Raw genomic sequence first — 24,865 nt, forward strand, 5'->3', positions numbered from 1 at the left:
TACTACTTTAATACTAAGATTATTACTTTACTACTATGCTATTGTCCATTGTAATTTTTCAGATCATTGGACATTTATTTATATTACATGTGGTCATTTAGTTCTACACTTAGTTTCTAAGAGACTGAAAATAAAGATTGTTTTGACACAGTTGTTGGATTGAACCTGTCATGATTGTCCTCGTCAGTACCAATCAGACTGTGGCGATACAGGGTCTGGAACCCAACACCCGCTATGAGTTAGTGGTGCGTCTCCATGCCGACCAGCTGTCCAGCCCCTGGAGTTCTGTTGTCCACCAGAGGACCCTTCCTGCAGGTGAACAACCATCTTCTAATCTTTCTCTGACTATCATCTCCCAAGGGTAACCAAGGTAACCAGGGTAACCAGGGTAACAAGGGCCCTCTATCTATAGATCATGAAGCAGTCTAATTAACTTTAAAAAGACATCAACAGTAGAGCTTCCTTTCCAGTCTACCCCAAGCTGGGCTCCAACCAAGGACCCCTCTGCACACAACAACACTCACCTATCAAAGCGGACCGTACTAGATGACGGACCAAGATACTTTTAAACTAAAGAGTCTCAAAATTACCCTTTTCTGTTCATCAGCGCCCAGCCATCCACCTGAAGGTGTGAGGGCGTCTCTGATTGAGGACGGCACAGCCCTGGTTTCCTGGAGGGAACCAGAGGAGAACAACCTGGCAGTGACACACTACACCATCCTGTACGCCTCACAGAGGGCCTGGCTGGCTGGACACTGGCAAACACTGCAGAGGGAGGGTGAGTATGGACACTAGCAAACACTGTAAAGGGAGGGTGAGTATGGACACTAGCAAACACTGTAGAGGGAGGGTGAGTATGGACACTAGCAAACACTGTAGAGGGAGGGTGAGTATGGACACTAGCAAACACTGTAGAGGGAGGGTGAGTATGGACACTAGCAAACACTGTAGAGGGAGGGTGAGTATGGACACTAGCAAACACTGTAGAGGGAGGGTGAGTATGGACACTAGCAAACACTGCAGAGGGAGGGTGAGTATGGACACTAGCAAACACTGCAGAGGGAGGGTGAGTATGGACACTAGCAAACACTGTAGAGGGAGGGTGAGTATGGACACTAGCAAACACTGTAGAGGGAGGGTGAGTATGGACACTAGCAAACACTGCAGAGGGAGGGTGAGTATGGACACTAGCAAACACTGTAGAGGGAGGGTGAGTATGGACACTAGCAAACACTGTAGAGGGAGGGTGAGTATGGACACTAGCAAACACTGTAGATGGAGGGTGAGTATGGACACTAGCAAACACTGCAGAGGGAGGGTGAGTATGGACACTAGCAAACACTGCAGAGGGAGGGTGAGTATGGACACTAGCAAACACTGTAGAGGGAGGGTGAGTATGGACACTAGCAAACACTGTAGAGGGAGGGTGAGTATGGACAGCTAGATTTTGACCTCTCATCTCTTAAACCCTTTTTGACATAACTGAGCCGGGCTGGGCTGGGCTGGGCTGGCCTGGTTACATATCCACCGTGGTTACTGTAACCGTGCTGGAAAGGACAATGTAAAAAGAACAGACTAAACCAACACGGTACGTTTCCTCATCCTATTCAGCGCTCTCTAACACCAGTCCTGTCTTTCCCCTACAGGAAGTAACACCATGGTCCTGCTGGAGCGTCTGGAGCCTGGTAACGTCTACCTGGTGAAGATATCTGCCTCCAACCTGGTGGGAGACGGGCCCTTCTCTACCACTGTGGAGCTGGCCCTGGGGCCTGGGCCTAGACACAGAGGGAAGAGCCCCAGGCATTCAGACAGCGGATCCTCCTCAGACACTACAGGTTACTATGATTACATGGACAGCAGGTAGCCTAGCAGTTAAGAGTGTTGGACCAGTAAACGAAAGGTTGCAGGTTCGAATCCCCTAGCCGGGCAAGGTGAAAAAAATGCATCTGCCGTTCTGCCCTTGATCAAGGCAGTTAACCCCCAACAACAACTGCTCCCTGGGCGCTGATGATATCGATTAAGGCAGCTCCCCGCACCTCTGTGATTCAGAGGGGTTGGGTTTAGTCCGGAAGACACATTTCGGTTTAAATGCATTCAGTTGTACAACTGACTAGGCATCCCCCTTTCCCATGGAGTGTTGGACTGGGGAGATATTTTGAATGTTGATAATACTGCTGTTAGAGACATATAAACTGAACCAGTACAGTATATAGCATCAAACAAATTATATTTCTGTCTTGTCTTAATGCTAATAGGCTGGTCCTAGATCTGTTAGTGGTGTATAGCTAACAGTTGTATAGTTCCAGTAGCCTATAGTACTTGCCCAAAGTGAGATGATTTGTCTTGTGTAACAGTATGCCTTTTGTTTGTCTCAGTGTTCTCTGATGGCCTGTACCACATGGACCAGAAGTCCATGACAGGCATCATGGTGGGGGTCTGCATCACTCTGGTTTGTATCGCCATCTGTGCCCTCATCCTCATCAACAACGGCAGATCCAGGTACATATCTATACTATTCTTCTTCTTTTATAGTAATCTTTTTCTTTTACAGTAATTTATTCTTCTTCTTTTACAGTAATCTTCTTCTTCTTCTTTTACAGTAATCTTCTTCTTTTATAGTAATCTTCTTCTTTTATAGTAATCTTCTTCTTTTACAGTAATTTATTCTTCTTCTTTTACAGTAATCTTCTTCTTCTTCTTTTACAGTAATCTTCTTCTTTTATAGTAATCTTCTTCTTTTATAGTAATCTTCTTCTTTTATAGTAATCTTCTTCTTTTACAGTAATCTTCTTCTTTTACAGTAATCTTCTTATTTTACAGTAATCTTCATATTTTACAGTAATCTTCTTCTTTTACAGTAATCTTCTTCTTCTTCTTTTACGGTAATCTTCTTCTTCTTCTTTTACAGTAATCTTCTTCTTTTATAGTAATCTTCTTCTTTTACAGTAATCTTCTTCTTTTACAGTAATCTTCTTCTTTTATGGTAATCTTCTTCTTTTACGGTAATCTTCTTCTTTTATAGTAATCTTCTTCTTTTATGGTAATCTTCTTCTTGTTCTTCTCATATTCCATTTACTCACTATGATCCATCAGCCATTTTTGAAAGACCTCTCTTCAAATAGATTATTTCATATTGTCCACTAACTTCTACTCTTTACTCCAATAGGAAATCGTCCATCTGTAAGATCATCGACGTAGTGAACAGTGAGAGACCCCACGGTCCACGTGCTGGTTTGGCCCTGGCCAATGAACGCCAGGCTGACAACATAGAGGCCCTGATGCCCGTGATGACACAACACTTCATTGATGCCAAGGTGAGACATGGCTCCACAGACACAGGCCATGAGTGGTATGAGAATGTATTTAAGACATCACTATGACAACCTTTATGATGCCATGATAAGGTTTCAACGTCTTTTTAGCAACCAGCAACAGACCTCTTTATTTGTTTGTAATCTCTCTGTTTCAGGGTGGTTCTAACCTGGTGGTTAGTAGAACAGGTCCAGTCAATGGCAGCAACCGCGGTAAGAGATGGCAATTCTTCAAGAGGGAGAGACGTAATACAAATACAAGCCAGGTAAAGTCTTCAGACGGGAACTTGATGCTATTATAGAGCCTATCCTGAACATCAATACTGAACCAAAATATATTTTTTTAAATGCAACATGCAACAATTTCAACAATTTGACTGAGATACAGTTCATATAAGGAAATCAGTCAATTGAAATAAATTCATTATGCCCTAATCTTTGGATTTCACATGTCTGGGTCAGGACTGGGCATGGGTGGGCCTGGGAGGGCATAGCCAATCAGAATGAGTTTTTCCTCGCAAAAGGGCTTTATTACAGACAGAAATACTCCTCAGTTTCATCAGCTGCCAAGGGTGGCTGGTCTCAGACGATCCCGCAGGGTGTGGAGGTCCTGGGCTGGCGTGCTTACACATGGTCTGCGGCTGCCAAATTCTCTAAAACGACGTTGGAGGCAGTTTATGGTAGAGAAATTAACATTAAATTATCTGGCAACAGCTCTGGTGGACATTCCTGCAGTCAGCATGACAATTGCACGCTCCCTCAAAATTTTAGATATCTATGGCAGTGTGTTGTGTGACGAAACTGAACATGTTAAGAGTGGCCTTTTATTGTCCCCAGCACAAGGTGCACCTGTGTAGTGATCATGCTGTTTTATCAGCTTCTTGATATGCCACACCTGTCAGGTGGATGGATTGTCTTGGCAAAGGAGAAATGTTTACTAACAGGGATGTAAACAAATTTGTGCACAACATTTGAGAGAAATAAGCTTCTTGTGCATATGGAACATTTCTGGGATCTTTTATTTCAGCTCGTGAAACATGAGACCAACACTTTACATGTTGCGTTTATATTTTTGTTCGGTATAGTTTTACAGAGTGGAGTATTGTTATACAATGACAAACTAACAAATATCAAAAAATATCCTCCTCTCCTCTATCTCTAGGCTGAGAACAGAGTGTGTCTGTACGAGGCAGGGAAGACCGTGCTGTGTTACGAGGATAAGGTAGACGCTGTGTCCCTCCAGCCCTCCAGCCTGCAGATCCTGTTCGGGCCACTAGGGGGCTTACAGAGCTCCGTGGGTAGCAGTCAGGGAAGCAGCTCTGGGACCACTGAGGCCAGCGAAGGAAGCCACGAGACAGGAGACTCCGGTCACTACTCCAACGAAGAGATGAGCAACGAGAGTGAGATTGAGTAACCCGTCCACAGCTACGTTCGGGCCGTAATTCCAGGCATGCGTCCTTCGGGTCGGAGTTGGATGACAGCTCAACTCCAGAGGATGAAGAGTGTTTTAGAAGTGGAGGAAGAAGGAAAGCCTGGTTTTAAAGTGGAATCTGAGGTGACGACACCAAGCCAACCCTTACCATCATCACCATCACCTCCACCGGCCTGGTTATGACACTGTCCAGCAGCCCTCACGTCCCTGTTCCCTCTCAGCTGAGGAAACTGCTTATCCTGCCCAGGGCACGGTCCAGTCAGCAGGCTCCTCCTGACGATATGCTACCCAGCCTGAATGTGACTTATCTACAGCTGAAGCTGCCCACTTCTCTCCCTTCTTGGCCTCTTGAAAACAGGTCCTTGGGCATAGAACATACGAGGAGTTATGAGGAGGGATCAGGAAGTTGAAGATTGAAGAGGAAACAGGTGTTTTCTTCAGGTCTACCTCAGGATATTTGTAAATTAATGTTGTTGTTTTCCTGTTTCATTTTGATCTCATTTTCAGTCTGTCTGGTTTTCGTCTGTGTGTCTGTTCGGTCTTTAGGGCTGGTTTTTGAACACAGATTAAGCCTTGTCCTGGATTGGTGACAGGTATGTTATGGGATCCTGAAAAACATGTTTAGTGATATTCTCCATTCAAAGTGGCTTCTTTGTACAGGACCAGGCTTAATCTGTGTCCAGGGAAACGAGTCCTTAATGTCTGTTCTAAACCAAAGCTCACGCCAAAAATGAATGTTCAAAAGAATGTCAAGAAATCTATTGCTATTGTGATACATTTTCTAATATGTTAATGTTGATTTATTTCTTCCACTGAAATAGAGGGTGTAGTTGCTGACCACTCATTGCTGATTGTCTACCTCAGTGACTCTGATTGTATATAGTGCTGCCTCATCTTAACGGTATATTGTGCAGTGCTGTAAAAAGTACTACCTCATCTTAACAGTATATTGTGCAGTACTGTATATAGTACTACCTCATCTTAACGGTATATTGTGCAGTACTGTATATAGTACTACCTCATCTTAACAGTATATTGTGCAGTATTTCCCCATAACTCAGGGAATGAAATTGAAAACATTTAAAAGCCATGTCTAACCTGCATTAATATCTTGCAGGACTTATAAAGGCTTAATTTGTTTAGAAGTTTTGTGAAAATTCCTTTTGAATTATTAGATGTTTTTTTACAAGGTTGGAAAAGCTTTTAAGTTTTGAATGATGAGTCTCTTCAGTATAGTTCTACTATTTAAGTGCATTAGATATCATCAGTCTCTATTTGAGTAAGATCAAGTAACCAAAAATAAACATTTAACTGGCATTTCCAGTCCTTAAAAGCTTTAAAATGGCCTCACAACGTGGAAAAGGGCTTTGCAGATGACCGTAGATATAGAGATCCAAAGAAAGGTATCCAAAGAAAGAGTTGTTCGCCTATAAGTAAACAAAACCTCAAAAGCAACAACAATAACAAAAAATTATACATGCAATAGGCACACAGATTTTGCCAAAATCATGGATTCTATGTACAACCGTTTCCACAGAGTTCTACAAGGAACTCAAAAGGGTTCTACCTGGAACCCAAAAAGGTTCTACCTTGAACCAAAAAGGGTTAACCTATCAGGACAGCCATGGAACCCTTTTGGAACCCTTTTTTCTTAGAGTGTATGTCTATTCCTCTTTGAGTTGAATGAATTTCTTATTGTACATTTTTATACCTGGTTGAAAGCTTTAACTCTTTGTCTGTCTTTCAGACAATTGTTCTCCGTTTGCATTCTATCTAAATCACTGATACTAAACGCAGCAGTGACACATATGTCCCACTGAGCAAAAACTGGTTCAATCAGTGTTTCCACAACAAAAATGCAATGCGATAACATTGAATCAATGTGAAAAACTGATTGGATTTGAAAAAAAGTCATCGCTGTAAGAGAATTTCATATTTTTTCAGCTTTTAACCTAAGTCCAATGACATGGCGACATTTTTTGGTTTATTTCATGTTAGTTCACAACTCAACCAGATGTAATTCAAAACTAGACGTTGAAGTGACGTCTGTGCCCAGTGGGGCGCTATCGGATGCCTTCTATCTAGATCATTGATGCTAAAAGCAGCGGTGACACAGATGTGCTATTAGATGCCAAAGAGTTGTCTACTTCCTCAAATGGGGAGGACTGATGGGTCCTTCAGATTGATCCTTGGAATAATGTCATTTGAAGCCAGGGTTGGGATCTGTTCCATTTCAAATGTCAATTATGGGAGTAAACTGACATTCCAATTCCAATGCTTTTCAATGAGCAAAGTTGGCATTTTGAATTTTTGTTAACTTCCAGAATTGACTGAATTGGAATGGAATTGAGTCCAACCCTGACAGTAGTTGCTGCTCACACAGGACCAAAGAATCCAGTCAGTGTATTGACAGTGATAGTGGGTGGATGATGATTTTTTATTTTGGGGGATTTTTCATCCATCAACCAGATTCTAACCTGGCTACTACGATATTCTGTATTCTAACCTGACTAATACTATATTCTATATTTCAGTGTGACAATACGACAAGGATTCTGACTATCAAATCGATAACGACTGTGTGAAGAGCAATATAATCAAGTTTTATATCTTTGAAAAACAAATAATCTTAACCAAAGAATAATTTAAAGTCACTGTTGTTTATTCATTTGGTTTGACATTTTTTACGTAACAGTATTTGCATAATGTGATATGTTTTTATGATTTTGATTCACTGGAAAGGGCATTTTATAGTCGATTCGTGGTGATGCCAAGTTCCATTTTGTATAGAGCGGCTTGAGAGGTCAAAAAGTGTTCAGTTTAGTTGTTGATGTGATTTCACCTTAAAGATCTTAAAAGTTAACTTTGGGACTTTTAAAAGATTTGTTATTGTTTTGTTCTTTTAGGATAATTTTATTGAGTGTTAACGCATATTTTTCACAGATGGATATAAGAAAAGATTGGTCTATTTTCCCTCTGTCTGTGTTCTCAGAGCCTGTGCCAGTGGCAGGTTAGTCAGTGAGCCTGTTGCCAGTGCAGGACACCAATTGAACATTTTGAATGTGTTGCTTATTTTTATTATTTGACAATTTTTTAAAAATAATTTCCTGCTTTTGTAATGCATATTTACCATACCATATCATTTATAATGTTTTTCTCTCAATTGTTAAAACAAAGGTGTTTCTGTGTTACAATGCACAAGCCAAACGGTTTGGTCCTCTCAAGATTGTCTCATCATTTGAATAAAACAGTTCCTGAAAAACTATTCCTGTCTGGTGCAGTGGTGCTGTTGTGTTGTGTGGTAGTGTTTTTTGTAATTCTCAGTTGATGTGGATGAGATATAATGAGGACATTGTTTCACCTCAATGTAAAAAAATAAATAAAATACACAGTATACAGCATTGACTGATATGTGGGTAAGGCTCCATCCCAAATAGCACCCTATTCCAGATGTAGTGCACTACTTTAGACCAGGACCCTATGGGGGATAGGGTGCACTACTTTTGATTCTTCAGTTTGGCTTGTGCCCTACTTTTGAGCAGGGCCAATTGGGGATAGGGTGCACTACTTTTGACCAGGGCCAATGGGGAATAGGGTGCACTACTTTTGACCAGAGCCCATAGTTGCCCTATTTTTTTGTGGAAGAATTATTTGCAATGTAAACAAATTTGCTATTCAAATTTCAGCAGATATAAATAGGTAATCTGTGAATTGTTAAAAACTTCTTCGGGATTGGTGCCCGTCCACGGGACGTTGAGCTAGCGTAGGCTAATGCGATTAGCATGAGGTTGTAAGTAACAAGAAAATTTCCCAGGACATAGTCATATCTGATATTGGCAGAAAGCTTAAATTCTTGTTAATCTAACTGCACTGTCCAATTTACAGTAGCTATTACAGTGAAATAATTCCATGCTATTGTTTGAGAAGAGTGCACAATTTTGAACATGAAAAGTTATTAATAAACAAATTAGGCACATTTGGGCAGTCTTGATACTACATTTTGAACAGAAATGCAATGGTTCACTGGATTAATCTAAAACTTTGCACAGACACTGCTGCCATCTAGTGGCCAAAATCTAAATTGCACCTGGGCTGGAATAATACACTATGGCCTTTATCTTGCATTTCAAATAAGATGGTACAAAAAAATACAAAAGAACGGTCGTTTTTTTTCTTTGTATTATCTTTTACCAGATCTATTGTGTTATATTCTCCGACATTCCTTTCACATTTCCACGAACTTCAAAGTGTTTCCAGTCAAATGGTACCAAGAATATGCATATCCTTGCTTCAGGGCCTGAGCTACAGGCAGTTAGATTTGGGTATGTCATTTTAGGCAAAAATTTCAAAAAGGGGCAGATCCTTAAGTTAAAGCTAGAATCCTTAGGTGCTACATCCATTTTTGGACTTGTAAATTAATAATATATGCCCATTTATTCTTGAAGAAAGTAACTTATAAATGACTCATGGCCTTAGTTTAACTGTCAAAGTGGCATTATGTTAAAAATGTATATACAGTACGAGTCAATAGTTTGGACACACCTACTCATTCAAGAATTTGTCTTTATTTTTACAATTTTCAAAATGTTTGAATGATAGTGAAGACATCAAAGCTATGCAATAACACATATGGAATCATGTAGTAACCAAAAAAGTGTTAAACAAATCTAGATAGATTTTAGATTTTAGATTCTTCAAAGTAGGCACCCTTTGCCTTGATGACAGCTTTGCACACTCTTGGCATTCTCTCAACCAGCTTCATGAGGAATGCTTTTCCAGCAGTCTTTTTATTTTTTATTTTTTTTATTTCACCTTTATTTAACCAGGTAGGCAAGTTGAGAACAAGTTCTCATTTACAATTGCGACCTGGCCAAGATAAAGCAAAGCAGTTCGACACATACAACAACACAGAGTTACACATGGAGTAAAACAAACATACAGTCAATAATACAGTAGAAAAATAAGTCTATATACAATGTGAGCAAATTAGGTGAAATAAGGGAGGTAAAGGCAAAAAAAGGCCATGGTGGTGAAGTAAATACAATATAGCAAGTAAAACACTGGAATGGTAGATTTGCAGTGGAAGAAAGTGCAAAGTAGAAATAGAAATAATGGGGTGCAAAGGAGCAAAATAAATAAATACAGTAGGGGAAGAGGAAGTTGTTTGGGCTAAATTATAGATGGGCTATGTACAGGTGCAGTAATCTGTGAGCTGCTCTGACAGCTGGTGCTTAAAGCTAGTGAGGGAGATAAGTGTTTCCAGTTTCAGAGATTTTTGTAGTTCGTTCCAGTCATTGGTAGCAGAGAACTGGAAGGAGAGGCGGCCGAAGGAGGAATTGGCTTTGGGGGTGACCAGAGAGATATACCTGCTGGAGCGCGTGCTACAGGTGGGTGCTGCTATGGTGACCAGCGAGCTGAGATAAGGGGGGACTTTACCTAGCAGGGTCTTGTAGACGACCTGGAGCCAGTGGGTTTGGCGACGAGTATGAAGCGAGGGCCAGCCAACGAGATAATACAGGTCGCAGTGGTGGGTGGTATATGGGGATTTGGTGACAAAACGGATGGCACTGTGATAGACTGCATCCATTTTATTGAGTAAGGTATTGGAGGCTATTTTGTAAATGACATCGCCGAAGTCGAGGATCGGTAGGATGGTCAGTTTTACAAGGGTATGTTTGGCAACATCAGTGAAGGATGCTTTGTTGCGAAATAGGAAGCCAATTCTAGATTTAACTTTAGATTGGAGATGTTTGATGTGAGTCTGGAAGGAGAGTTTACAGTCTAACTAGACACCTAGGTATTTGTAGTTGTCCACATATTCTAAGTCAGAACCGTCCAGAGTAGTGATGATGGACGGGCGGGCAGGTGCAGGCAGCGATTGGTTTAAGAGCATGCATTTAGTTTTACTTGTATTTAAGAGCAGTTGGAGGTCACGGAAGGAGAGTTGTGTGGCATTGAAGCTCGTCTGGAGGGTTGCTAACACAGTGTCCAAAGAAGGGCCAGAAGTATACAGAATGGTGTCGTCTGCGTAGAGGTGGATCAGAGACTCACCAGCAGCAAGAGCAACATCATTGATGTATACAGAGAAGAGAGTCGGCCCAAGAATTGAACCCTGTGGCACCCCCATAGAGACTGCCAGAGGACCGGACAACAGGCCCTCTGATTTGACACACTGAACTCTATCAGAGAAGTAGTTGGTGAGCCAGGCGAGGCAATCATTTGAGAAACCAAGGCTATTGAGTCTGCCGATGAGGATGTGGTGATTGACAGAGTCGAAAGCCTTGGCCAGGTCAATGAATACGGCTGCACAGTATTGTTTCTTATCAATGGAGGTTACGATATTGTTTAGGACCTTGAGCGTGGCTGAGGTGCACCCATGACCAGCTCTGAAACCAGATTGCATAGCGGAGAAGGTGCGGTGGGCTTCGAAATGGTCGGTAATCTGTTTGTTGACTTGGCTTGCGAAGACCTTAGAAAGGCAGGGTAGGATAGATATAGGTCTGTAGCAGTTTGGGTCAAGAGTGTCCCCCCCCTTTGAAGAGGGGGATGACCGCAGCTGCTTTCCAATCCTTGGGAATCTCAGATGACACGAAAGAGAGGTTGAACAGGCTAGTAATAGGGGTTGCAACAATTTCGGCAGATAATTTTAGAAAGAAAGAGTCCAGATTGTCTAGCCCGGCTGATTTGTAGGGGTCCAGATTTTGCAGCTCTTTCAGAACATCAGCTGACTGGATTTGGGAGAAGGAGAAATGGGGAAGGCTTGGGCGAGTTGCTGTGGGGGGTGCAGTGCTGTTGACCGGGGTAGGGGTAGCCAGGTGGAAAGCATGGCCAGCCGTGGAAAAATGCTTATTGAAATTCTCAATTATAGTGGATTTATCAGTGGTGACAGAACCCACTGCACTATCCTCAGTGCAGTGGGCAGCTGGCAGGAGGTGCTCTTATTCTCCATGGACTTTACAGTGTCCCAGAACATTTTTGAGTTTGTGTTGCAGGAAGCAAATTTCTGCTAGAAAAAGCTAGCCTTGGCTTTTCTAACTACCTGTGTATATTGGTTTCTAACTTCCCTGAAAAGTTGCACATCACGGGGGCTGTTCGATGCTAATGCAGAACGCCACAGGATGTTTTTGTGTTGGTTAAGGGCAGTCAGGTCTGGAGAGAGCCAAGGGCTATATCTGTTCCTGGTTCTAAATTTCTTGAATGGGGCATGCTTATTTAAGATGGTGAGGAAGGCATTTAAAAAAAATAACCAGGCATCCTCTACTGACGGGATGAGGTCAATATCCTTCCAGGATACCCGGGCCAGGTCGATTAGAAAGGCCTGCTCGCTGAAGTATTTCAGGGAGCGTTTGACAGTGATGAGTGGAGGTTGTTTGACCGGTGACCCATTATGGATGCAGGCAATGAGGCAGTGATCGCTGAGATCTTGGTTGAAAACAGCAGAGGTGTATTTAGAGGGCAAGTTGGTTAGGATGATATCTATGAGGGTGCCCGTGTTTATGGCTTTGGGGTGGTACCTCGTAGGTTCATTGATCATTTGTGTGAGATTGAGGGCATCAAGCTTAGATTGTAGGATGGCTGGGGTGTTAAGCATGTCCCAGTTTAGGTCACCTAGCAGCACGAGCTCTGAAGATAGATGGGGGGCAATCAGTTCACATATGGTGTCCAGAGCACAGCTGGGGACAGAGGGTGGTCTATAGCAGGCGGCAACGGTGAGAGACTTGTTTTGAGAGAGGTGGATTTTTAAAAGTAGAAGTTCAGATTGTTTGGGTACAGACCTGGATAGTAGATCAGAACTTTGCAGGCTATCTCTGCAGTAGATTGCAACACCGCCCCCTTTGGCCATTCTATCTTGTCTGAAAATGTTTTAGTTAGGGATGGAGATTTCAGAGTTATTGGTGGTCTTCCTACGCCAGGATTCAGACACGGCTAGGACATCCGGGATGGCAGAGTGTGCTAAAGCAGTGAATAAAACAAACTTAGGGAGGAGGCTTAAGTCATCAAAAGAGAGCGCCTGGGGAATAGGAGTGGAGCTAGGCACTGCAGGGCCTGGATTCACCTCTACATCGCCAGAGGAACAGAGGAGGAGTAGGATAAGGATTCGGCTAAAAGCTTGAAGGAGTTCCCACATATGCTGAGCACTTTTTGGCTGCTTTTCAAATAGCCCTTACACAGCCTGGAGGTGTGTTGGGTCATTGTCCTGTTGATAAACAAATGATAGTCCCACTAAGCGCAAACCAGATGGGATGGCGTTTCGCTGCAGAATGCTGTGGTAGCTATGTTGGTTGAGTGTGCCTTGAATTCTAAATAAATCACTGACAGTGTCACCAGCAAAGCACCCACACACCATCAGACCTCCTCCTCCATGCTTCACGGTGGGAAACACATTCCGAGATCATCCGTTCGATCTACTCTGCGTCTCACAAAAACACGGCGGTTTGAACCAAAAATCTCCAATTTGGACTCATCAGATCAAAGGACAGATTTCCACCGGTCTAATGTCCATTGCTCGTGTTTCTTGGCCCAAGCAAGTATCTTCTTATTGGTGTCCTTTAGTAGTGGTTTCTTTGCAGCAATTTGACCATGAAGGCCTGATTCACGCGGTCTCCTCTGAACAGTTGATGTTGAGATGTGTCTGTTACTTGAACTCTGTGAGGTGCAATCTGAGGTGCAGTTAATTACTGATTTCTGAGGCTGGTAACTCTAATGAACATGTCCTCTGCAGCAGAGGTAACGCTGGGTCTTCCTTTCCTGTGGCGGTCCTCATGAGAGCCAGTTTCATCATAGTGCTTGATGGTTTTTGCGACAGCACTTAAAGACACTTTCAAAGTTCTTTACATTTTCCAGATTGACTGACCTTCATGTCTTAAAGTAATGATGGACTGTCGTTTCTCTTTGCTTATTTGAGCTGTCCTTGCCATAATATGGACTTGGTCTTTTACCAAATAGGGCTATCTTCTTTATACCACCCATACCTTGTCACAACACAACTGATTGGCTCAAACGCATTTAGAAGAAAGTCAATTCCACAAATGAACTTTTAACAAGGCACACCTGTTAATTGAAATGCATTCCAGGTGACTACTTCATGAAGCTGGTTGAGAGAATGCCAAGAGTGTGCAAAGCTGTCATCAAGGCAAAGGGTGGCTACTTTGAAGAATCTCAAATATAAAACATATTTTGATTTGTTTAACACATCTTTTTTGACATCTTCACTATTATTCTACAATGTAGAAAACAGTGAAAATAAAAGAAAACCCCTTGAATGAGTAGGTGTGTCCAAACTTTTGATTGGAACTGTATATATATTTCAAATACATGTAAGATAAATACTACCCATCTAATTATGTGTTGCTCACTATAAAAATAAATTTTAGGGATTACTTTGAAGAAGAAAGGGTCCAATATATTCCAAAGGGCCCCGGAGCTCCCCCATCGTCTCGTGTTTTACAACGTTCTACAATCTGCTGCAACACAGAAGAAAAAAAAGTGAGGGAGCGACTTTAGAGAGTGGTGCGAACCAGTTCAAACATACGGCCATTGTTGTATGGGCTAGCCATATATGTGCTGTGTCTGCACTGCAGTTTTGTTGGTGTGCAAGTTTAACCTCTCGTCAGTTTTGTAGAAAAACTGATATTTACATACTTTTTTTTGGCCATGTCCGAGGAGATTGAAGGAACAAGGCCCGCCATCGATGAGGCAACCCACAAGGAACAGCAGGTCAGATTTGAATTATTTTGATGCTAGCAAGCTAGGGTAATGCTAATGCTACATTGCCAGTAGCTTGCTAGCCATGATAATTGTCAAATATGGATGTCTAAGCAGCATTTTAATTAGCTACCAACTTGGTTAGTGTATTTCAAATGTATCATCACCGTGCATAATTATTATTTTAGTTATCAAGATGAGTTAGCGCGTTAAAGTTAACTACCAACACAAGTCTTTCTCAATTTACCGCTAGTTAGCGCTGTATGTTGGCTAACCAGCTAGCTAACTATATGTTGTCCATATTGTTTTGTCTACGTGCGTTCATGCTTGCAGCTAAGCTACTTCTTTTTTTTGCCACACTGCTACTACGCAGAAGGCTAACGTTGTGTGCTGCTAGCTAGTAAACTAACCCCAACCGTTAGATAATCAAACCAAAGGACATCCTTTTCTCTGAGAATCATAGCTAGTAGTTAAACTAACCATGACTTGTCAACCACGAGATTGATAAAACGATATTGCTGCCTGAACTATAATGGTACTAACGTCATGACATTAACGTTAAATCACCCCATCTCTCCATGCGTGTTTATACTGTGTATTGTGTGTTCTTCTGCCAACACAGGAGATTGATGATAACGTGATCAGTCCAGAGAAGGCAGAGGAGGTGAAACTGAAGGCCAGGTACCCTCATCTTGGAGCCAAGCCTGGGGGCTCTGACCTGCTCCGGAAACGCCTTCAGAAAGGGGTATGTGTTTTTCTTCTTCAGAGCGATTCATTGTTTAATAGTCACATGTACAGGGTTGCACGTGTGATTGCAGGGTACATTGGACTCCCTAGTGGCGCAGTGGTCTAAGGATTTTTATCTCAGTGCTAGAGGTGTCGCTACAGGCACCCTGGTTTGAATCCAGGCTGTCTCACAACCGACCGTGATTGGGAGTCCCATAGGGCGGTGCACAATTGGCCCAGCGTCGTCTGGGTTTGGCCAGGGTAGGCCATCATTGCAAATAAGAATTTGTTCTTAATTGACTTGCCTAGTTAAAAGGTTAAATAAAAATACTCATTGGCTCTGAGCTCCAACATGCAGCACTAAGTGAAATTAAAATGGTAATTAAAAAAAAAAAATAGAAATAGCACTGTCTGCATCATAACAGCTGTAGCAGTGGTGAATACATGTTCATTGGGGTGGAGGCAGATTAAAGACTGTTGAGGGGGTGATGACCATAGAGGGATCAGCAGGAAGAGTAAAGACTGTTGATAGGGTGGGGTGGGAATGACCATAGGGGGAACAGCATGATCATTGAGGGGTTGTGGGGACCAAGTTAAATAAATACAATAAAAAATGTCTAATAAAACAATTATATGTAATGTGTGTGTGTGTATAACAACTGCAACAGTGATGAATGTCGTTGGGGTGGGGACAGAGTAAAAGTCAGTTGTGGAGAAGTGTCCATAGTGGGTGCAGCATGTAAGGTAAGTGACTTGAATGGGTGTGGGGGGGAAATTCTCAAGCTGTCCCTCATACCATCACGGTCACCAAATCATCCCCAGCTTACAATTGGCTCATTCATCCCCCTCCTCTCCCCTGTAACTATTCCCCCGGTCGTTGCTGTAAATGAGAATGTGTTCTTAGTCAACTTACCTGGTAAAATAAATAATGTCCATAGGAGGGGGAAGCAGGTAGCTGACTAGTGGTGGCTATTCAGCAGTCTTGAGGGTAGAAACTATTAGCCAGTCTTCCAGTTTTTGCCATGATGCTCTTGTACTGCCTCCTGAGTGATTGGAGCGGGGAGAACAGGGCGTGGTTGGGGTCCCTGATGATCTTCTTAGCATTCCTGCCACACCTGGTGATGTAGGTGTCCTGTAGGGCAGGCAGTGTGCACCCAATGGTGTGTTCGGCTGCACGTATCACCCTCTGAGGAGCCTTGCGGTCCACGGCCGAGGAGGTGCTGTACCGACAGTAGGCTCTCGGGGTGGTGCTCCTATAGAACACTGAGGGTCCTAGGGGACAGGCCGAATATCTTCAACATCCTGAGGTTGAAGAGTCGCTGTTGTGCCATCTGCACCACCGTGTCCGTGTAGTTAGACTAGGAGACACATCTGTCTGTGCCCTTGAGCAAGGCACTTAATCCTAATTGCTTCGTTGAGGGAGAAGTGGTTTACCTGGCACCACGCAGTCAGAGAGCATACAGGGAGGAGGTAGGCAGTCTCGTCGTTGTTGGTAATCAGGTCTACTACTGTCGTGTCGTCAGCAAACTTGATGATGGAGTTAGAACCGTGGGAGGCCGCGCAGTCGTGAGTATACAGGAGGGGGCTGAGGACGCACTCTTGTGAGGCCCCCGTGTTGAGATTCAGTGTCGAGGAGATAATTCTGCGTACCTTCACCACCTGGGGGGTGGCCTGTCAGGAAGTCCAGGACCCAGTTGCATAGGGAGGAGTTCAGACCCTGGGCCATGAGCTTTGTAATGAGTTTATAGAACACTATGGTATTGAAGGCTGAGCTGTAGTCAATGAACAGCATCCTCACACATTCATTCCTTTTGTCCAGGTGGGTGACTGCAGTGCAATGGCGATTGCGTTGTCCATGGATCTGTCAGGGCGGTAGGCAAATTGGAGAGGGTTGAGTGTGTTGGGGAGGGGAGGGAGGAGGTGATATGGTCTCTGACCAGCCTCTTGAAGCACTTCATGATGATGGAAGTGAGTTCTACAGGTCGGTAGTCATTCAGTTCTCTTTCTTGGGCACAGGGATGATAGTGGACATCTTGAAGCAGGTGGGTATAGAGGCCTGAGCTAGGGAGAGATGTCTGACAACAGCCAGCTAGTCTGCTCATGCTCTGAGGGCACGGCTAGGGATGCCGTCTGGGCCAGCAGCCTTGCAAGGGTTAACCCGTTTGAGTGACATATATGTCCTCAGTGGAGACCGTGAGCGTGTAACCCACGTTGTCATCGGGTGCCCTCCTCTGCAGCTCAGGGTCATTGTGCTCGAATCGTGAGAAAAAGGTTTTAAGCTACTCTGGTAGGGTGGCGTTGGTGACCGCGATGTGGCTGGCTTTCTTAAGAGCCCCTGCCACATACTGCCTTGTGTCCGACCCACTGAATTGCTCCTCCACATTGTCCCTATACTTGTGTTTCGCCATTTTGATCGATCTGTGTAGGTCATATTTGTACAGTTTAACCAAACAATTGTCCCCGGTAACCTTGCCCTGTTTATAAGCAGCATCTGTCTCTTTCAGTTTTCCTACAAGGCTGCTATCGATCCGCATTTGTTGATTTGTGAACGTTTTGAAGATGCTATCGGTATCACGTCATTTATGCTTTTAAAAAAAAAATGTTTTATTAATCCGGTGACAGTCTGCGTATTCATGTTATCTCCAGAGGCGACCTGGAACACATTCCAGTCCATGTGATCAAAGCAGTCTTTGAGTGTGAATTCTGATTGGTCAGACCAACGATGTACAGACCTGACCACTGGAACTTCCCTCTTGATTTTTTTTTATTTAACCTTTATTTAACCAGGTAGGCCAGTTGAGAACAAGTTCACATTTACAACTGCGACCTGGCCAAGATAAAGCAAAGCAGTGCAGTAAAAACAACAGAGTTACACAAAAACAAACGTACAGTCAATAACACAAATCTATGTTCAGTATGTGCAAATGTAGAAGAGTAGGGAGGTAAGGCAATAAATAGGCCATAGAGGCGAAATAATTACAATTTAGCATTAACACTGGAGTGATCGATGTGCAAGTAGAGATACTGGGGTGGAAAAAAGCAAGAGGATAAATAACAATATGGGGATGAGGTAGTTGGGTGTGCTATTTACAGACTGGCTGTGTACAGGTTCAGTGGTCGGTAAGCTGCTCTGGCAGCTGATGCTTAAAGTTAGAGGGAGATATAAGACTCCAGCTACAGTGATTTAAAAAAATAAAATTGCAAATCGTTCCAGTCATTGGCAGCAGAGAACTGGAAGGAAAGGCGGCCAAAGGAAGTGTTGGCTTTGGGGATGACAATCTATTATGCCCCTATGGTTGTGCCCTACAAACACTTTGGTAGCTGTAGATGCGCTGAACATGTAAACTATATTATTTTCACTTTACATTCACCTACTTGCGCAGCAATGCAGTTTGTTACGGAATCATTCTCGTGCTTTTATAGGCATCCGTTTTTCTTTTCTGGGAAAGAGAGTCAAACACAGACTTCTCTGAACCCAAAACACATTTTTAAAGGCTGTACTATGAATGTGATAAATCATAAAATTACCTTTTATTTGAATTTTTTTAAATCACAATTCAGAGATGGCCTTTTGTATAGTCACTAGGAGGCAACGCAGTTCAATCTACTGTAGTCATGGCTACTAGACTGCGCACACCTTACTGCTGTCCCCCCACCCACTCAGCAACGATGGTAGATTTTATGAAGTTTTTAGGTTCTCTGCTGTGTGCCTCTCCTCCATGTTGTCGGTATGTACTTCATGTCCCACTTCTCATCAATATGATGGCTTGTTGCTGTGATGTATGACAGCGTGTTCATAGATGTCCAACAATCTGTTGTTAATGCCACGTATTGTGTGAGAGCTCGCGCTTTGTCCATTGTACAATTTCTCCATCCGGGCCTTCGCATTTTTAAGACATGGCATCTTGTAGTCGTTCTAGATACAGTGCATTCAGAAAGTATTAACACCCCCTAAACCTTTACCATATTTTGTTACGTTACAGCCTTATTAAAAAATGTATTAGAATTTTATTTATTTAATCCATCTACACACTACCCCATAATGACAAAGCAAAAACTGTTTTTTAATACATTTTTGCAAATGTATATGAAAATAAACAGATACCTTATTTACATAAGTATTCAGCCCCTTTGCTATGAGACTCTAAATTGAGCTCGGGTGCATCCTGTTTCCATTGATCATCCTTGAGATGTTTCTACAACTGGATTGGAGTCCACCTGTGGTAAATTCAATTGATTGGACATGATTTGGAAAGGCACACACCTCTCTATATAAGGTCCCACAGTTGACAGTGCACGTCAGAGCACAGATCTGGGGAAGGGTACCAAAACATTTCTGCAGCATTGAAGGTGTCCAAGAACACAGTTGCCTCCATCATTCTTAAATGGAAGAAGTTTGGAACCACCAAGAGCTGGCCGACCGGCAAAACTGAGCAATCGGGGGAGAAGGGCCTTGGTCAGGGAGGTGACCAAGAACCCGATGGTCACTCTGACAGAGCTCCAGAGTTCCTCTGTGGAGATGGGAGATCCTTCCAGAAGGACAACCATCTCTGCAGCACTCCACCAATCAGGCCTATATGGTAGTGGCCAGACGGAAGCCACTCCTCAGTAAAAGGAACATGAAAGCCTGCTTGGAGTTTGCCAAAAGGCACCTATAGGACTCAGACTATGATAAACAAGATTCTCTGGTCTGATGAAACCAAGATTGAACTCTTTGTGACGGAATGCCAAGCGTCACGTCTGGAGGAAACCTGGCACCATCCATACGGTGAAGTGTGGTGGTGGCAGCATCGTGCTGTGGGGATGTTTTTCAGCAGCATGGACTGGGAGACTAGTCAGGATCAAGGGAAAGATGACTTGAACCCAATTGAACAAGTCGGGAGAGACCTGAAAATAGCTGTGCAGCGACGCTTCCCATCCAACCTGACAGAGCTTGAGAGGATCTGCAGAGAAGAATGGGAGAAACTCCCCCAAAATACCCAAGAAGACTCAAGGCTGTAATTGCTGCCAAAAGGTGCTTCAACAAAGTACTGAGTAAAGCGTCTGAATGCTTATTTAAATGTGATATTTTTTTACTTTATTTTTTACATTTGCAAGCATTTCTAAAAACCTGTTTTTGCTTTGTAATTTTGGGGTATTGTGTGTAGATTGATGAGGGGGGAAAACAATTTAATCCATTTTAGAATACGGCTGTTACGTAACAAAATGTGGAATAAGTCAAGGGGTCTGATTACTTTCCGAATGCAGTGTATGCCATCAGGGCATTGAAGCCCACATCCTCAACCATATCATATTGCATATCAACTGCAATCATTTCTGTAGTCAGCGCTGTGATTTTCTCACTCTGTCCCTTATCGAACTGCTGCTAGCAACGGGTTGGGTCTCACGGTGACTCCCGTTTCAGCATTGCACCTGTACTGCCACTGTAGCAAAATTTCAGCTCTCAAAGGTTTTCATTTCACCATCTTCTCATTTAACTTTTCAAGGTATTTCCATACAGGACGTCACTGCTGTTGTTTCCCTGTCTCACTCAGCCATTTTTTTCCCCCCAACTGTTAACGACGATGACGTGCAGAGCGCTTTATATCCGTGGCAAATAATTTTAAAGATGCATATCTTCTCCTTACATACCTCCTCCTACTAATGTTACAGCATTGTTGCATTAGGTATTTAAATGTTTCCCTTTATGATGATCTGGACCTGTTAGTGGTAGTTTTGTAATAACTGCACTGTGAATTTAATTTTGGTTTAAAAAAAAAAAAAAATGTTGGTTAGTGGATTTTTCTAAATTTTAACAATCCCAATTTGGTTTTTAAAGGTTCACATCCTTAGACCTGTACCATAGCTAATCTGTGTTTTTGTTTTGTGTGTCTACAGCAAAAGTTCTTTGACTCTGGGGACTACAACATGGCCAAGGCTAAGGTGAAGAACAAGCAGCAGCTGCCTGCAGTGACGCCGGCTGAGAAGGCAGAGATAACCGGGGACCACATCCCCACACCCCAGGACATCCCCCAGAGGAAGCCCTCTATCGTGGCTAGCAAACTGGCTGGCTGAGTGGGTTGATGGAACTAGGAACTTTGGAACTGTTTTGTTCTGTTACCATTCCATCGCTCGCTCGCTCTTGTTCTCTCTCTGAGCCGGTCTCAATTAGTTCCCTATGTCTACCGCTTGGCACTAACCCTTCAATGCATGCATATTTTGCTGGCCCTTCCACCATATTCCTCACATTTGTTCAAACATTGAAGAGGTAGGGGGGGGGGGGCAAAGGGGAAGAGGTAAGGGGGCTCAAGGGGAATGGGGTGGGGCCTTTGGGAAGGGTTATGGCGCCAATGGGTTTGACCATGGAGAAGGGTTAGGGAGCCAAGGGGTAGGGAGCCGTGGGGGGGGGGGGGGTTAGGGAGCTGTGGGAGAAGGAGCCATGGGGTAGGGAGCCAAGGATAGGGGTGTGGCCATGGGGAAGGGTTAGGGAACCAATTACCTCTGTCTTCTGCCCCCTTTCTTTCATTCCTGCACCTTCTACATACAGTGCATTCAGGAAGTATTCAGACAACTTCCCTTTTTCCACATTTTGTTATGTTACAGCCTTATTCTAAAATGGATTCAATAAAAAAAAAAATGTCCTCATCAATCTACACACAATACCCCATAATGACATCACAATACCCCATAATGACAGGGGGAAACAGGTTTATAGAACTTTTTGCAAATGTGTTAAAATGTTTTTAAAAAAAATACTTATTTACATATGTAATGAGACTCAATTAAGCTCAGGTGCATCCTGTTTCCATTGATCATCCTTGAGATGATTATACAACTTGATTGGAGTCCACCTGTGGTAAATTCAATTGATTGGACATGATTTGAAAGGCACACACCTGTCTATATAAGGTCCCACAGTTGAAAGTGCTTGTCAGAGCAAAAACCATGCCATGAGGTTGAAATAATTTTCTGGAGAGCTCCGAGACAGGATTGTGTCGAAGCACAGATCTGGGGAAGGGTACCAAACAATTCCTGCAACGTTGAAAGGCCCCAAGAACAGAGTGGCCTCCATCATTCTTAAATTGAAGAAGTTTGGAACCCGAGTGGCGCAGCGGTCTAAGGCACTGCATCTCCATGCAAGAGGTGTCACTACAGTCCCTGGTTCGAATCCAGGCTGAATCACCTCTGGCCGTGATTGGGAGTCCCATAGGGCAGCGCACAATTGGCCCAGCGTCGTCCAGGTTTGGCCGGGGTAGGCCGTCATTGTAAATAAGAATTTGTTCTTATCTGACGTGCCTAGTTAAATAAAATTCCTAGGGCCACCTGGCCAAACTGAGCAATTGGGCGAGAAGGGCTTTGGTCAGGGAGGTGACCAAGAACCCGATGGTCACTCTGACAGAGCTCCAGAGTTCCTCGGTGGAGATGGGAGAACCTTCCAAAAGGACAACCATCTCTGCAGCACTCCACCAATCAGGCCGCTATGGTAGTGGCCAGACGGAAGCCACTCCTCAGTAAAAGGCACATGACAGACAGCCTGCTTGGAGTTTGCCTAAAGACTCACAGACCATCGGAAACAAGATTCTCTGGTCTGATGAAACCAAGATTGAACTCTTTGGCCTGAATGTCAAGCGTCACGTCTGGTGTGGGGATGTTTTTCAGCGGCAGGGACTGGGAGACCAGCCAGATCGAGGGAAAGATGAATGGAGCAAAGTACAGAGATCCTTGATGAAAATCTGCTCCAGAGCGATCAGGACTTCAGACTGCGGCGAAGGTTCATCTTCCAACAGGACAACTACATTAAGCACACAGCCAAGACAACGCAGGAGTGGCTTCGGGACAAGTCTCTGAATGTCCTTGAGTGGCCCAGCCAGAGCCTGGACTTGAACCCAATCGAACATCTCTGGAGAGACCTGAAAATAGCTGTGCCGTGATGCTCCCAATCCAATCTGACAGAGCTTGAGAGGATCTGCAGAAAATGGGAGAAACTCCCCAAATACACGTGTGCCAAGCTTGTAGCGTCATACCCAAGAATTCTGAAGGCTGTAATCGCTGCAAAAGGTGCCCCAACAAAGTACTGAGTAAAGGGTCTGAATACTTATATACATTTCTAAAAACCTATTTTTGCTTCGTCTTTATGGGGTATTGTGTGTAGATTGATCGGGGGGGGGGGAAACTATTTAATCCATTTTAGAATAAGGCTGTAATGTAACAAAATGCGGAAGAAGTTAAGTGGTCTGAAATACTTTCTGAATACGCTGTACAAATTCTAAAATGAAAATCAAGCAGAAATAATCTTGAGGAAAATTGCTGCCGGAGGATCACTGTCCTCGGATAGTGGTTTAAAATGAGAAGTTAAAATATATATTTTTGCAAAGTGTACTCCAGAGGGCCTATATATCTACTGTGGTGACTGATTGAAACCGTATATAGCCTATCACCATGTATCTGAGAGGACAAAGTCAATATTTTAGACATGTTTTACCTTCTATATATTCCATTTGACATTTTCAATTATGAGGTAATATTATAGAACAATCTAATTTTATCCTTCTAATTACAATTCTGATCCCACCCCTGCCTTCATAGCCTGGTCACACATCTGTTTATGCTGTCTTGCCAGCGCCAACTCTTATGGGCCAAACCAGCACAAACGGATCTGGGACCATCAGGCTAACGCCTCTTCCTCTCCAATGTCCGACGCTATGTTCTTTGTTCTGATACGTTGATTGAAAATAGCCTGTGTCACACAGTAGCTGTTGTTAGCTAGCTAGTCATGTTCCAATGAATATTTGCAGCATTGGCTCGCCTATAGTCCTTAAAAGGCTGCTGTTGTATATTATGAATGTATATATTGGGCTCCCGAGTGGCGCAGCGGTCTAAGGCACTGCATTTCAGTGCTAGAGGCGTCACTGCAGACACCCTGGTTCTAGTCCAGGCTGTATCATAACCGGCTGTGATTGGGAGTCCCATAGGGCGGCGCACAATTGGCCCAGCGTCGTCCGGGTTCGATTTTTGGCCAGGATAGGCCGTCATTGTAAATAAGAATTTGTTCTTAACTGACTTGCCTAGTTAAATAAAATAAAAAGCAATGCATCTCTTAACAGTTATGAGCCGTAGTTTTCTCTTGGGCAATATTTGCCCATTCACTCCAGTGAGAGAATCTCTGCTTGTGTCTAAAATGGCACCCTATTCCCTATTTATAGGCCCTGGTCAAAAGTAGTGCACTACATAGAGAATAAGATGCCCTTCTCAGACGACCTCTGAACCTAGCCCAGGAATGCCTGCCTGCCACTATCTGATACTCAAGTCATTTAGGTTTAATCGTCAAGCAACTCACTTAAATGAAATGTTGGTCTGAAGGGTGTGCATGTGCATTGACTTGTCACATTATGCCATTTTTGTTTTGTAAATAAACTAGTTTTGCACAATAGCTTTGTCTGGACTTTGCCTTTTTTTTAATGTTTTATTCACAATTTTTACTTGTGCTTTTTGCTTTTACACTAGCTATAATACAACTATGTCAACAAGCCTCGTTCTTTTAATATGCATGTTGATTCATCCAGTAACTCACACTGTTGGCTGTTTTTCTAAACCAAACTGTTCAAATGTAATGGAATCTTCATAGTCCAAAAGGGTTGATTTATTTTATCTACTTGACACATTTGTACTTAGACAAATCTGGGCCATATTTTTTTGATAACATCACTACGTA

At 43.2% G+C, this 24,865-nt stretch overlaps 2 protein-coding genes across 2 annotated transcripts in view; both read left to right on the forward strand.

Moving 5' to 3' along the window:
• The window catches only part of LOC106584738 (protogenin B), a 42,929-nt gene extending 34,921 nt beyond the window's left edge, over window positions 1-8,008 (forward strand). Inside the window, exons 14-20 of the mRNA XM_045706120.2 lie at window positions 188-315; window positions 608-778; window positions 1,647-1,835; window positions 2,376-2,499; window positions 3,167-3,314; window positions 3,470-3,577; window positions 4,474-8,008. Coding sequence (XP_045562076.2) covers window positions 188-315; window positions 608-778; window positions 1,647-1,835; window positions 2,376-2,499; window positions 3,167-3,314; window positions 3,470-3,577; window positions 4,474-4,725 — 1,120 coding nt within the window. The 3' untranslated portion in view covers window positions 4,726-8,008. The remainder of the gene's footprint in view (window positions 1-187; window positions 316-607; window positions 779-1,646; window positions 1,836-2,375; window positions 2,500-3,166; window positions 3,315-3,469; window positions 3,578-4,473) is intronic.
• A 6,201-nt stretch (window positions 8,009-14,209) lies between these two features.
• Window positions 14,210-24,583, forward strand: LOC106584740 (cAMP-regulated phosphoprotein 19). The gene is made up of 3 exons (XM_014170276.3): window positions 14,210-14,460; window positions 15,071-15,193; window positions 21,052-24,583. Exons 1-3 carry the CDS (start codon window positions 14,398-14,400, stop codon window positions 21,226-21,228), a joined length of 363 nt encoding a protein of 120 aa, XP_014025751.1. The 5' UTR covers window positions 14,210-14,397; the 3' UTR covers window positions 21,229-24,583.
• The last annotated feature ends 282 nt before the right edge of the window (window positions 24,584-24,865 follow it).

The sequence above is a fragment of the Salmo salar genome, chromosome 23 (genome assembly GCF_965601325.2).
Source record: "Salmo salar chromosome 23, fSalSal1, whole genome shotgun sequence".
Lineage (NCBI taxonomy): Eukaryota > Metazoa > Chordata > Actinopteri > Salmoniformes > Salmonidae > Salmo > Salmo salar.